We start from the raw sequence: 14,310 nt of genomic DNA, 5'->3' as shown, positions 1-14,310 counted from the left end.
AGCTTTCTTATTTAAATAATGAGGGCAATAATAGTACCTATTTCACAAGGCTGAATTTTCACAATAAAAATGCACACAAACCTCTAACAGCAGAGCAGAACACTTAGAAAACATTCAATGGGCATTTGATACTAATCTCTAACAACTGCTTCTCTGACATCATGCAGTTTCAAGAGGATTTAATGAGAGATTTTGTGACAGTATTGATAAGCTGTATGACCAATAGCAGACTACCTTTGTTCATTATGTATAAGAACATGATTAGGATACTGCTAAATAGGTTTAAAGTTGCAATAACTATCAATTTAATGAATAAAAAAGCAAGCCCTATTCCATATTTGAAGAACTTTCAAGAATCAGTTTAAAATGACATTTATAAATAACAGAAAGAAAACTTTTAATTCATTTCACCTTCTCTACATAGAAAAATATCTGAAATTAGTTTAAAAAAAAAAGTCAAGAAGTCCATGTGCAAAGCATAAATTACTTACCTTCAGATTTTTAGTGAAAGGATGTACTAAGTAGATGGGATGAAAGAAGTATTTATCAACTACTTCAAAATGTATCAGCTGTTTTCTACATAGGTAATCATCATTTTACTATTAAACTGTAGCAGTAATGGAATTGATCAAGTACTTTATCACAAGGATCATTTTTAAACAAGATAGGACATAAAAGTATGCTAGAATACTCAATATTTTGGACTACTGACATGTATATATATAAATTAAGTACAGTGGCAATCCAACTTAGTTTACTCTCATAATTATCTAATAGATAGATTTAGAACAATTTTTTTCACAGAAACAATACAGACCACTATCAGTCAGCAACCTCATAGACTCCAGAAACCCATGCTTGAGAAACTTAGCCATATAAATTAAAGACATTTAGGAAGATCACTTAGTTTAGAATATAGGTACTAAAATCTCATGAGAGTCAGCTATAAAGTAATCATTCGGTTACCTATAATGATAATTCTTATGTGAAAATTAAAAACTCCAAATTAAAGATTGTGAGAACTCCTAGTCCTAAAACTATGAGTCCCAGTTTCAGAAATACATACAAATACTCATCAAACTTTCGAACCTAACAGCACATAATCTATTTAACCCAAAATATACTGACTGAAATAGCACTCCTAGAAGCCCAGAGACTGATAATCCCTTATTGCCAAGTCCTATTTTTTTAAAGCCTATACCAACAGGCTTCCCTGGTGGCTCACACAGTAAAAACATCTGCCCGCAATGCTGGAGACCCAGGTTCAATCCCTGGGTTGAGATGATCCCCTGGAGAAGGAAATGGCAACCCACTCCAGTACTCTTGCCTGGGAAATTCCATGGATGGAGGAGCCTGGCAGGCTATAGTCCATGAGGCCACAGAGTCTGACACGGCTGAGCGACTTCCCTTTCTTTCTTTCATACCCACTGAACAGAAAGGCTGGATAATGGCCAAGCAAGTCCCTCAGCAGGATGAGGAATAGCATGGCCAAAAGTGCCTAGCAAAAGGTTCTGACATTTGAAAGGAGAAAAGACCATGGCTCTCACCATTTGTACCTCTGGAAGAGCAATCAAAGTTTAGAAAATCCATTAAGAGGCATTTGTACATTTCATTCATATCACTGGTCACTGTCCCTCCAGAGTCCTTTGCTAAATTTTCCATCCAATTCTAAAAGTTAAGAAAGCTTCTTCGGCTGAGATGCAAATTTGCTTCTCTATCCAAGGCCTCTCTCCCTCTCAAACCCAAATCCATACACCCAACCGTTTATTAGACATCTAACACCTTCAGATATCTTTATGAGTTTTCTGTTGTTGTTGTTTGTTTTTTGCCTTTGGCCACACCAGGCAGCACATGGGATCTTAGTTCTAGGACCAGGGATCAAATTCATGCCCCCTGCAGTAGACATGCAGAATCTTAACCACTGGACCACAAGTGAAGTCCCCACCTTCAGATATCTTAATAAGCAACTCAAAGTCAAAACATCTACAACAGTTCCCAGTTTCCAAATCTCCAGACCTTTCCCCTTACTTGTTCCCTATTTCTTAAACAACTTGCCACAGATGTTTAAGCCAAACTCTGGGCATTATCCTCAATTTTTCTCTCACCTTGTCTAACGTATCTAACCATCAGCAAATCTCACGGACTCTATCTCCAGAAGCCCCTCTCAGTTCATTTCTTTCCATTTCCATTGTCATTACTCTAATCTAAGCTGCTACCTCTTGCCGGAACTTCTGTAATATTAATAAACAGCATCTTTAATTGGTCTTCACACACTCTGGTCTACAGTCAGTAAACAGAGTGATCTTTTAAAAATGTGAATCATTCCTGTCACTCTCTAGTAGATCCCTACCAGTCTGGATTTAATTCTAATTCCTTACCATAACCAGATGGTCCCAGCAGATCTGCTTTCTATCTCTTTCCCACATCCTCTGATTTTATTCTTTCCTCCTCTCTCATTAGCCAAATGGGCAATCACTTTGATCTCCAAATATGCTAAGCTCGTTACCAACTCAGACACCATACCTGTAGTATTCTCTCTCAGCTCTTGCAGACTTAACTCTTTCTTAATCATCTTTCGGGTCTTAGCTTTAAAATGACCTTCTCAGAGAGGCCTTACCTGATTTACAGACTTGAAGAAGAGTATTCTCTTTTACTCACCCAGTTTGTTTTCTTCATAACACAAACCATAATCTGTAATTATGTGCACAAGTTTATTTCCCTAAGTGGCATATGACTGTCAGGAACAAGAGAGGGTCCATGTCTGTCTAGCTCATCCCTTTGCTCCTATAGCCCAGCCATGTGTCTTGCAGAGGAGATGCTAAATGCCACTGTATTAAATGAAGTGTTAGGAAGTCCAAAAGCGTTTACATAGATTTGGAAGACATAACTTATTTGAAATTCATTGTATCAGTTATTTTACATGTAATCATTAGGAATGAAAATGAAGTGTTCAGTTAGTATTCAGTCTTATGAATCACAATACTTACTAGCTTAAAATACTGGTGCTAAATTCATCTGGTTCATTTCTGTAAATGGTACTGATATTAGCATATTATTATCAAGCAACAATTGTGTGTTGGTATCTTAGCATTAACACTTCTCTAAATAAATAGTCTATTTCAAATAAACTTTTATCTTTCCACAGCAAGGGACCATCAATTTTCAAAAAGTACAACATAACAAAATTAGATTATACCCCACCCAAAAAATACATAAAGCAAAAACAAGTATGGATGAAAGCGTGAAGAAAGTAGAACCCTTTTACATTACTGCTGCTGCTAAGTCTAGTGGGAATATAAAACAGCATGACCTCTTAAAAAGCTTGACAGTTCCTCAGAAAGCTACCATATGACTCAGTATACATCCAATCCATTCCTAGGTATACACCAAAGAGAAGCGAAAACACACATCCACACAAAAGCCTGTAAGAGAATATGCACAGCAGAGAAAAGTAGAAACAACTCAAATGCCTATCATCTGACGAATGGACAAACAAAATGTGACATCTGTTCATACGTACAATGGAATATTATTTGATCACAAAAAGTAAGGAAGGACTCAGACATGTTATAACATGAGTGAATCGTGTAAACATGCTAAATGTAAGAGGAAGACATAAAAGATCACATATATCACAGTTCCATTTATGTGAAATTTTCAGAATAGGTGAATACATAGAGCCAAAAAGTAGATTAGTGGTTACCAAGGACTGAGGAAACAGAGAATAAGGGGTGATGGCTAGTGAGCATGGGCTGATGAAAATGTTCTGGACATCAGAACACCATACAGTGGTGATGACTGTACAACTTTCTGAAGTATTAAAAACCACTGACTTGTACGTGTTAAAGGGTAAATTTTATAGTATATGAATTATATCTCAATTTTTAAAACTGTTGCTTTAAATGGAATATTCAAATGCCTTCAGATAATCAGAAGTAAAAGGAAAAAGAATTCTTTAATTTTACTGTAGTTGAAAATAGATTAAGTTTTCAGATGCATAAATTAAATAAGACTTGAAATTTTCTCCACTAAAAAAAATACTGAAAAAATTCAGTTTAAATATCAGTAATTTAATGTAAATATCTGGAAAATCAGTGCTTAGACACGGTAACAAACCACACAACCATCAAGTGAATTTTCAATTGGTTGGATTATAAGCTACAGTATTAGGAAAAGAATGGATTTTGAGATCTCAATTCAAACTCAGTTTAACTTGTAAAAGTGACACAAATTTATTTATCCAGACCTACTAATAACAGTATTTTTTACTTTGATTAAAAATTCATTTCTGTATTAGTTAGGGTAAGTAATGCTAACTGCTATAACAAACCTCAAGATCTCAGTAGCTCGGCACAATAGAAGTTCATTTTTCTCAATTAAAACATTACATCCTTTAAATATAAGAATTCAGAAGACTCGAGGATTGGTAAATTTAAAACAAAGTACTACTGATATTGTCAATTAAAAATTTCTTCTGTTAAGATAACTGTCTACACAGAGTAACATATAAATACACTTGACTATTTCTGTTAACAGCACCACGATTCTTCCTTCTGCTCACACCCTACATCCAACAGTCAGCAAATCCTATCAGGAATACTATTAACAGTGCTTCCCAGGTGGCTCTACTGGTAAAGAACCTGCCTTCCAATGCAGGTTAGACATAAGAGACACAGGTTCTATCCCTGGGTCGGGAAGATCCCCTGGAGGAGGGCACAGCAACCCACTCCAGTATTCTTGCCTGGAGAATTCCATGGACAGAGGAGCCTGGCAGGCTGAAGTCCTTAGGGTCACACAGAGTTGGACACGACTGAAGTGACTTAGTACAGCATACAATTAATACTCTCACCATCTCCACTGCTCCACCCTAGATGAAGCATGGTGATATATGGCAGAGCAGAGGCAGCTAAATTACCAAGCTGGAAACATCCTGTTGGCACTCTGAGCAGCCCAGAGACAGAACTATACCACTCCAAATAAACAGCTGCTTAATCAGCTGGCCCCAAAATTTAGCTACCTACTTAACAGAGATGGCTAGAAACCAAGGTGAGGAAAGTTCATCTGCTAGTATAATATACAAAAATAAATCCTAAACTGGGAAAAGATGTTTTCTTTCTAAAAGGTTTATATATATTTTATCTGACTTTTTAATGTTTAACTACATAGCAAAATGAAATACTATGTACCCCTAATGCATTTAAAATATTCACAAGAGTCTAACATGAGTTTACTAAGAGAACAACACTTTTTTATTTCTGGCAAGTCATGTTGCTTGCTTGCTCATCAGTCACTAGGTCATGTCTGACTCTTTGCAACCCTATGGCCTGCAGCCCGCCAGGCTTTTCTGTCCATGAGATTTTCCAGACAAGAATAATGGAGTGCGTTGACATTTCCTTCTCCAGGGGATCTTCCCAACCCAGGAATCAAACCTGTGTCTCCTGCATTCGCAGGCAGATTCTTTACCACTGAGCCACTTGGGAAGCCCAGAAAGTCATGCAGTTGGTATCAAAAGATTAGATTTTTTATGTGAAGGACTCAATGGGTCTCTCATGATTATGTATGGCTTAAAAAAAATCATGTCCTTAGTATATCCAACATAACCAAACAGCTCAGTAAATGCAATAGTCAACTTACATGTTGATTCAAAGAACTACAGTCCAATTTTTTTGAAAATAGTTAACTATTAACATTTCAGTACTTACATATAATTCAGCTACAAATGTCAAACAGCCTTAAAGAGCTAGTTCCCAGGAAGTGCACAAAATATCATTTTCTATGGGAAATGAATTCTGTGAATTTGTACTGAAATGTATCTCCCTCTTATTTCCACAAGATCCACCCAATCTAATGCTTCAGGAAATTTAGAGAGACTGTAAATGGAAGCACAGCTTAACCAAACTGCCTCTACCTCTTATCCTCTTACAACGACCGTAAACAAAAAAAGCTCACAGAGCTTAAACAATAATTTCCTCTAGAACTCCAAAGGGGCATTCTGTGCTTAGCTGTTTCTACTCACAGGCCAAATTAGGTATACATACAACAGAGATGCCAGAATGTATGACTGTTGTGGTTCATACAAACAAGCAGGAATGTGAAACGATAGGCAAAGCTACGTACTTTGAAGTCTTAAGATATTATGTTCCCATACCTTCTTTATAATTTATCAAAATCACAAAAATAACCACAGTCTAAACTGATGCATTAGAACAGTATTAAAACTATGTTACCCATTCACCTGTAGTCTTTAGACGATAAACCATCTGAACACACATGTCTTTTTACAGTTTACTTACTTCTTTTTAATTTGCAAGTATATAACTGATAGAGCCAAGCCCTAAATGCCTTTCTTCATGTTATTATATACAACCACATATGTTTAAGATCTGAGGCTTGCAAGTCAGACCAGACCAACCTAAATACAAATTCTGATTCTAGTTAAAGTTCTATGACCTTGGGCAAAAAAAAAAAAAAAAAAAAGAAACCAAGTCTCAGCTTCCTCATCTAGAACAGAGAGCTCATAATAAAACTTGCAGCATAACCTATGAGGAATAAATGTGATAAATATATAAAATGCTTAGTAGAATGACTGGTATACACAACCACTTAGTCAGTTTAAAATCAGAGCACCAAATATGACAGTTAAGTAAAAGCATTCAAGACCATCAAATCTGTATTTATTATGTATGGGAATCCCATGGCAGTCCAGTGATTAGGACCCCATTTTGTCACTGCTGAGGGCCAGTTTCAATTCCTGATTAAAGACCTAAAATCCCACAACCAACAAAGCGCTGCAACCCATCCCCTCGCCAAACACACACACACCAAAAAATTATTATGTAAAGGAAAGGAATAAAGTTCTAGAAAAATTCTATTTTTAAAACCACTGGTGCATGATTAAACAAAACATCACCTTCACGGTACTGTTATTTTCCAAAAAAGACATTAGAAAAAGGCTACAAGAGGAGCTAAATAAAAGAAACTTTAGTCACCACTCATTCAAAACTTTTAACTTTCCATCAACCTTTGATAAAAAATCTTATAAAACAAATATTAGGGTGGATTATAGCCACTTTAAATCAATAGTTCTGAGGTGATTAAGCAGGCAGATTTTTAAAATGACCTGTGTTTCCCTGGTGGCTCAGAGGTTAAAGCGTCTGCCTGCAATGCGGGAGACCTGGGTTCGATCCCTGGGTCAGGAAGATCCCCTGGAGAAGGAAATGGCAACCCACTCCAGTATTCTTGCCTGGAGAATCCCATGGACAGAGGAGTCTGGAGGGCTACAGTCCATGGAGTCACAAAGAGTCAGACACGACTGAGTGACTTCACTTTCACTTTTAGTTATGATAAATGAAATGTCAGAAAGAGAAAGATAAATACTATATGATATCACTTATATGTGTAATCTAAAAAATATAGCAAACTAGTGAATATAACAAAAAAGAAACATACTCAGAACAAACTAGTGGTTACTAGTGAAGAGAGGGAAGGGGGAAGGTAATAAAAGGGTCGGGGACTAAGAGATACAAACTATAATGTATAAAACTTAAGTTATAAGGATATATTGTACGACATGGAATATAGCCAATATTTTACAAGTTTTTTTTAATAAAAAATGACCTTCCTAAGTAAGGTAATAGGGAATTACAAAAATAACAGAGATATAAACCTCAAATTGTATTATAAAAGCTACTTCCACTGACAATGAAAGTAAGACTTCTATCTGAACTGTAGGCAGTTTGATTATGCAATGTTACATTCTCAGAACAGAATCTATACAACTAGTTCTATTCCTATTTCTTTAATTCTAAAAGAATCAGAGCAAAGGCACAATTTGAAAAGGCAGCAAGAGAGGGGAAATCTATCCAGAAGTGAGGGACATGTTCAACAGGCACTCTGAGTTCAAGACTGAAAAATGGGAAACAAAAGAATACGCGTCCCTTCAAAATTGATTTCAGGGTAAGTCATGTTCATCTTGGTTTGTGTATAAGAGCAAATAGTAAGAAACAAGATAATGAAAAAGGTGCCTAACTGGATTTAGAGATTCTTATTTTTTATTTCCCATTTTTAAAGTTTTCTCTAGGACAGTCCATTCTACTGAATAACATTAAGTTCAACCATTTTGATATTTACATACCTGGTCTAAACTAGATCAAAGTCTGAAACTGCTCAAGTAAAAGTAGTCCTCTTGATAGGTTATCTTCACCCACTAGTAGCAATTACCTAAATTTCAGAATAATTATTTCACACTACAGGCCAAGTTTAAGAACTAAAAATCTAAAATCATTAAGTGATGACAAATGTCATATTAGAATATGATTCACAATTATATACACTATCAACATGAACTGCTGCACTAACCAGGTCTTAAACCATGTTCTAAACCAAGTATCAATACCAAAGTTAGATAAATCTCCACCAGAGCTCAATTTCAGATCTGAGGTTTTTTTGTAATGACTGTTGAAACTTCTGCATAAATGTAGCAACTGCCTTGCTTCCTAACTGGAGAACACTTTCCCCTTGGCAGCCCATTATGGATCTATAATCTTTTAACACAGTACTATACTACCAGGTTAGGCTGTAGTCCATGGGGTCGCTAGGAGTCGGACATGACTGAGCGACTTCACTTTTACTTTTCACTTTCATGCACTGGAGAAGGAAATGGCAACCCACTCCAGTGTTCTTGCCTGGAGAAAACCAGGGACAGGGGAGCCTGGTGGGCTGCTGTCTCTGGGGTCACACAGAGTCAGACACGACTAAGGCGACTTAGTGGCAGCAGCATACTACCAGGTACTAGATAATATAAAGCATTCAAAATCATCAGGGCAACAATATCTCTGAAAGAACAGTTAAAAAAAGAAACTATCATCTTACCTCCTTAAAACTGTTCTCAATTCTCTAAGAAAAATGTTTCTGTGAATCTTTTCTAAAACAGCTTCACATTCCCTTATCTCAGCTCGAGTGGACTGTTCCTTCCTGTGTTCCTACAGCACTCAGTACCTCCCTCTTGTATGACACTAGCCACATAATATTGTATGTCTGTATCCCCCACTAGACCTGAGCTGCTGCTAAGTCGCTTCAGTCGTGTCCGACTCTGTGCAACCCCATGGACAGCAGCCCACCAGGCTCCCCCATCCTAGGGATTCTCTAGGCAAGAACACTGGAGTGGGTTGCCAGTTCCTTCTCCAATGCATGAAAGTGAGAAGTTAAAGTGAAGTCACTCAGTCGAGTCAACTCTTCGCAACCCCATGGACTGCAGCCTACCAGGCTCCTCCATCCATGGTATTTTCCAGGCAAGAGTACTGGAGAGGGGTGCCATTGCCTTCTCCAAGACCTGAGCTACTTAAGAGCAAAGGACTCCTATCGTCTTTTTGCTTAGTATATACACAGACCTTCATATGCCAGATCAATAAATCCTGATTAAATAAATAAATGAAGCCCAAGAACATGTGCTTTGGAAGGAGGAGTATATTTGTTGTGGGTTGGGTTTATTGAGGGAAGGAGAGGTTGAATTAAATGAAGTCAGTATCTGACCACAAAACTAAAATCCTAAGATTTTATACACTGTTGCAAAGTTTAGCCAGAATTCCATTAATAGCATGTAGAGATCCTAAAAGAACAACTTCAAATCATTCTTCCACCAACAGCTCTCATTTATTTTCCTAGAAGCCACTCCTCACAGGGACCAAGGCCCTCTACCTTACCTGACCCAAGAGGCCCAATAAGAGCAGTAATGACCAGAGCTACACACTTTTCTACTTCTTGCTATGAAACAGTTGCTTCTACCAGGCACTGAACTCTTCTCTGCTTCGAAGTCCACCCACCTCCACCAGGCAGAGATGCAAAGAATTAGGCATAAGAAATGATCTGTTAAACACCAACTAGCACCTGAGACACTTTAAAACAGAATCAATGTTAAGTAGTCATTGTGGGAGGTCATAAGAACCTAACCTTCCTATATATTAAATCATTAATATAATATTGTTTATACTGTTATATTTCTCTGTTCTAAATAACAACTTTACAAGCAAACTTTAAGAACTCCAATTCCTATGCTGAGGACTAACTATGGCTTTGGAGTATCATTAAACAGTTGGTCTGTTCAACAACTGTGATGCTTCAAATCAGTTCTATAAAAAAGTTAGAATGTTAAGTGTGTCAAATCTAATAACCTTACAAAGTTTTCAGTGAAGTTCTATGAAAATAAACACATGTATACCATCCCCACTCTCATTAACCTAGAAATAAACTTCAGATGTTTTCACTTGGAGAAAACCTGCTGGAGGAGAAAAAAAAAAAGGTTTGCCACAAGGCTAGGTAATTAATAAGCTGCATATTATTTGGTACAGCTTCCAAAACTGCCTCCAGCGTGTCCTAGAAGCAAGAGGGTTAGGAGGGTGGGGTGTAGAGAAATTTGCAGCTTATCTATCCTCCAGCAGCTGACTGATGCAGATGGGCACTGACAGCCCTCCACTGGAGATTAGTACTAAGAGGGCAGAACTCCTGGCAAAAACAGGCTTATCTCAGGTGCAGGTTAAGACAAATGTGTTTCACACTCCTCTCTTACATACTTCTTTAAAAAGAAAAATTTTCAGAAAAGTGATAACTCTTGTTCTATCACAGTACAAACCAAGTCCTTTTTGGTTTACTCACATAAAGATCCTCACATAAGTATATATTTGAGCATATATCTTAGGTAAGTGGGCTTCCCTGGTGGCGCAGAGGTTAAAGTGTCTGCCTGCAATGCAGAAGACCTGGGTTCGATCCCTGGGTCAGGAAGATCCCCTGGAGAAGGAAATGGCAACCCACTCCAGTATTCTTGCCTGGAGAATCCCATGGACGGAGGAACTTGGTGGGCTACAGCCCATGGGTCGCAAAGAGTCGGACACAACTGAGCGACTTCATTTTCACTTTCACTTAGGTAAGTACTTCAGATATATGCTCAATAATGGCTCTGTTATGAACAGTATATGGACATCCATGACTTTCAATTCCAACTACCCTAAAAAGCTATTTTCTACTTCATCATATGCAATAGGAAATCTTTTGCAAAACAGAAATTTTTAAAAAGAAATTGTTACCCCTGTGTAAATCTTTGCTTTCAAGACAAGATGTGAATGAATTAGAGTTCCAACAATTTTGTTTCAAGTACTTAAATACATCAGGGTTTTTACTTTCCCTTCTAAGAGCATTTGTACGAAAAAATACTGACAAACATAGCTAATGCCAACTAACAGTTGTTTTTCTACATCTCCTGTTTCTGCAATAACTGCCCTATTTCTATAGTTGTTCTAGAAACCTAAACGCCTAACTAAACTTAATACTGTAACACTGAAACAGTACTAATTCATTAATATCTTAATATAGATCAAGTGTCTTCCTTACTTGTGTGCATAAAACAAGTGTTAAGTAAAACCTGGAAAGCACAGTTGCCTTCCAACACATCCTTACTGCTGGCTGAAATTTACCAGATGCCAAAAATATTTGCCACCCTAAAAATCCAAGCCTCTTCATTAATAAAAAAGAAAAAAAAATGGTTTAGTAATTGCCGAAAACTACTTATTCAGGAATGAAATTTTTACACAGTGGATAACAAGAAAGCCTCACTTTCACACACTGTGCATGACATACTTCTCTAAATTATTCCAAGACTTAATTATCAACTATGTTGATAACTTTCAAATCTAACTTTGGGAACAGATGGAGGTGTACTGTCTGTTTTATTTATTATGTTTGCAATATCCAGATATGATTCAGAATAAAAAAAAAGGACTGTTCTCTTCTAAATTAAGAAAATTTCTGTGTCCTCTACAAGAGAAAAATGAGAGAGGGAGGGGCAGGAGAAAGTCAAACTAAAAACTCTTTGCTTCTTAAAACATATATACTAGTGTGGAAACTATAACTTTTATAGAGGTCACATGCTTATTTCCAAGAAAAAACTCGCTGTTCAGCAGAAAGCAATTTCTGGGCCAGGTGTTGAAAGTAAAAAGGAATTTTATTCTAATAAGTAATAAAAGCTTTAATATGGGTTGTAGTGCTTATCTCTCTTTTTTTTTAAAGGATGCATCTCCTTTAAAATGTCATTCTCACATTAGGTTGAAGACTTTGAGCACAAGGAAAACAGTCTTATTGTATGCCTGCCAATTCTCACGTCCCTTGATATTTCTGTATACTCTTTACTAATTAACTGAACCTCATTAGGAAGACATTAATGATGGTTCAGACACTCAAGAGAGACACATAACCTCGGGATGCAAAATACCTCACAGTTAAAAAGAGACCTATTTGACTCAAGAGGGGAGGGGATAAGCAGGGAGTAAGAGAGTACAGGACACGAAAAGCTGCTGGCCAGAGCAGCTGTGCCCAGCTTTTAGACACTTACTGGTTTGCTAGGGTACACGTTAGACAGATGCGTTTTTAGTTTCCCCACGGTCCAGTTCAAGAAGCAGCTAATAGTCTGGTCACTGTATTTCTGATTCGGTGCTTTAATGATGAGGGTCACAGGAATCTCCATCCCATTTTGGTCCATGGTGCCCCCAAAGTCTTACAGAGTCAAGAGGAGCAGCAGTTAAGCTCAAATGAGCTGAGATGGTTACTGCCGGCGCAGCTGGGATGGAGACGGAAGCGAGTGTGTTCTTAATATTCCTTGTCCAAGTCAGTCATCGGGCGATACAAAGGCCATTGCAGGTACCGAGGATGATGGGCAGCGGCGGCGGCGAGGTCTGGGGGCCCGGCCGTGGGTGCAGTTTTCCCCGCCAGGTCCGGGCTCTGCCGGGCTCCGCCGGGCTCCGGACTGCAGAAGGAGGCCCGGGTGAGAGAGAAAGCGGTGAGAAGGGAGGGGTGAGGGCGAGACAGCCCGAGCCACCGCCCCGCCCCCGCCGCGACCCCCAGCCTGAAACGCAACAAGGCCCCTACGCGATGGTCCCTCCACGCGGGTTAGAGAAGGGGACGGGCCGCTCAGGGCGGCCAGCCGCGACAGGCAAGGCTACCTGAGAGATGGCCGCGGGTCCTGCCACCGCTGCCCTCCGCGCCCAAGCACGGCCAGCGATCGCACAGTCTGGCCGAGCGTCCTCCGCGGTGGCCGCACCCTTCCTGCTGATCGGCGGCGCCCAGGGTCCGGCCCCGGGTCTCGCGAGGCGGCGCGGTGGCAGCTGGAGAAGTTGGCCGAAGGGCGCGGTCTGCTCTCCGCCCGACCCCTCGGGCAGGGGAGCCGCGGCTCACTGCCGGGTGCGGCCGAGGCGGCGGCAGGTGGCAGGAGGGCGGGGACTAGAGTCGGGGCGCCGGCCGCGAGCGCGCTGGTTTTGTTGTTGTTGTGAAGAAGGTCCGGGTCCCTTTAAGCCGGAAAACGCAGGGCGGAAATGCGTCACGGGCAGCTCGCCCCGGCACGCGGCCCTCCAGGTCCTGTCGGCGCACCCCGCCGCCCGCCGTGGCTGGCTCCCGACACCTTGGGCCAAATTTTGGGTCGCCCGGAAGCCACTTGGGTGCGTCGAGCCCGCCAGGGCAGACCATTCCCTCCGCCCCGCTTCTCCAGAAGCACTTGGGCCTTAGCACTAGCACATTCTGTTTTGACCACACCCCGAAGAATTGGGAAGTGTTGCTCCATCGTTAGAGTTGTCGAATGCTGAATCAAACTTATGCCCCAAATTTCTTGTGTCGACTGTGCAAGGCACGGTACCTGGATCTTTAGTGGAGGAGAGACTATGGGTAGGTTGCTTATGGGGGAGGCTTTCAGTTAAACCTAAAGGCTACCTGTAATTTCCTTGTGATCCAGGTTAACTTTTCTGTGCCTCAGTTTGTTTCTCTAAACGGGGAGGATGATGCCTGCCTGACTGCGTGCTGTTGAGTAAATAAGCTATGTAAACCATTTGGTACAGTTTTGGCGTATGGCAGTTTTTCAACTAAATAATTTCATGTCCTTCCTCTTCATTTTCTCAGAAGTTGACAAGTATTTGTTTAGTGAGCAGGTATTGTGTGTTCAGTGAGAGATGAAGACAGATGGCAATGTTATTTTTCTGTTTTATGGCTGAGACTTGGGACCCCGAAGGTTCAGACTATGCCCTAAGCTGACTTCCTCTCTATTCTCTGCACAGGTTTAGGAGTCAGTGCAGTAAGTTAAGTTTGTTAGATGCGTATTTGCTCAGCTCCAGGCGTCCACTTATAGGTGAATGCAAGCAGATAATGCAGGGGGCTTTGGAGACCTGGTCTCTAATCCTCTCAGCTTCAGAAGACTTTCAGGAAAGTTAGACCAAGAGGAGATTCTTCCTCTCAACAGCTGATGCAGCAGGATTCCTTACATCCTCTCCTCTACCTCTT

General features: G+C 39.8%; 1 protein-coding gene and 1 long non-coding RNA gene across 8 annotated transcripts in view; one reads left to right on the top strand and one right to left on the bottom strand.

Moving 5' to 3' along the window:
- HERPUD2 (HERPUD family member 2) overlaps nucleotides 1-13,221 on the bottom strand; it is a 36,939-nt gene extending 23,718 nt beyond the window's left edge. For 3 of the 4 annotated variants that reach the window (XM_015095306.4, XM_042248609.2, XM_015095307.4), the window contains exons 1-2: nucleotides 12,987-13,221; nucleotides 12,380-12,790 (exon numbers count right to left, since the gene is read on the bottom strand). In XM_015095306.4, coding sequence (XP_014950792.1) covers nucleotides 12,380-12,526 — 147 coding nt within the window. In that variant the 5' untranslated portion in view covers nucleotides 12,527-12,790; nucleotides 12,987-13,221. Of the gene's footprint in view, nucleotides 1-12,379 lie in introns of all 4 variants that reach the window. The other variant, XM_042248608.2, reaches the window with a different exon arrangement.
- A 138-nt stretch (nucleotides 13,222-13,359) lies between these two features.
- The window catches only part of LOC121819403 (uncharacterized), a 32,665-nt gene continuing 31,714 nt past the window's right edge, over nucleotides 13,360-14,310 (top strand). For all 4 annotated transcript variants that reach the window (XR_009600492.1, XR_009600491.1, XR_009600493.1 and 1 more), the window contains exon 1: nucleotides 13,360-13,701. This is a non-coding gene — a long non-coding RNA (uncharacterized LOC121819403). The remainder of the gene's footprint in view (nucleotides 13,702-14,310) is intronic.

The sequence above is a fragment of the Ovis aries genome, chromosome 4 (assembly GCF_016772045.2).
Source record: "Ovis aries strain OAR_USU_Benz2616 breed Rambouillet chromosome 4, ARS-UI_Ramb_v3.0, whole genome shotgun sequence".
Classification (NCBI taxonomy): domain Eukaryota; kingdom Metazoa; phylum Chordata; class Mammalia; order Artiodactyla; family Bovidae; genus Ovis; species Ovis aries.
Note: the sequence above shows the minus strand (reverse complement) of the source record. Positions and strands in the feature narration are given on the sequence as shown.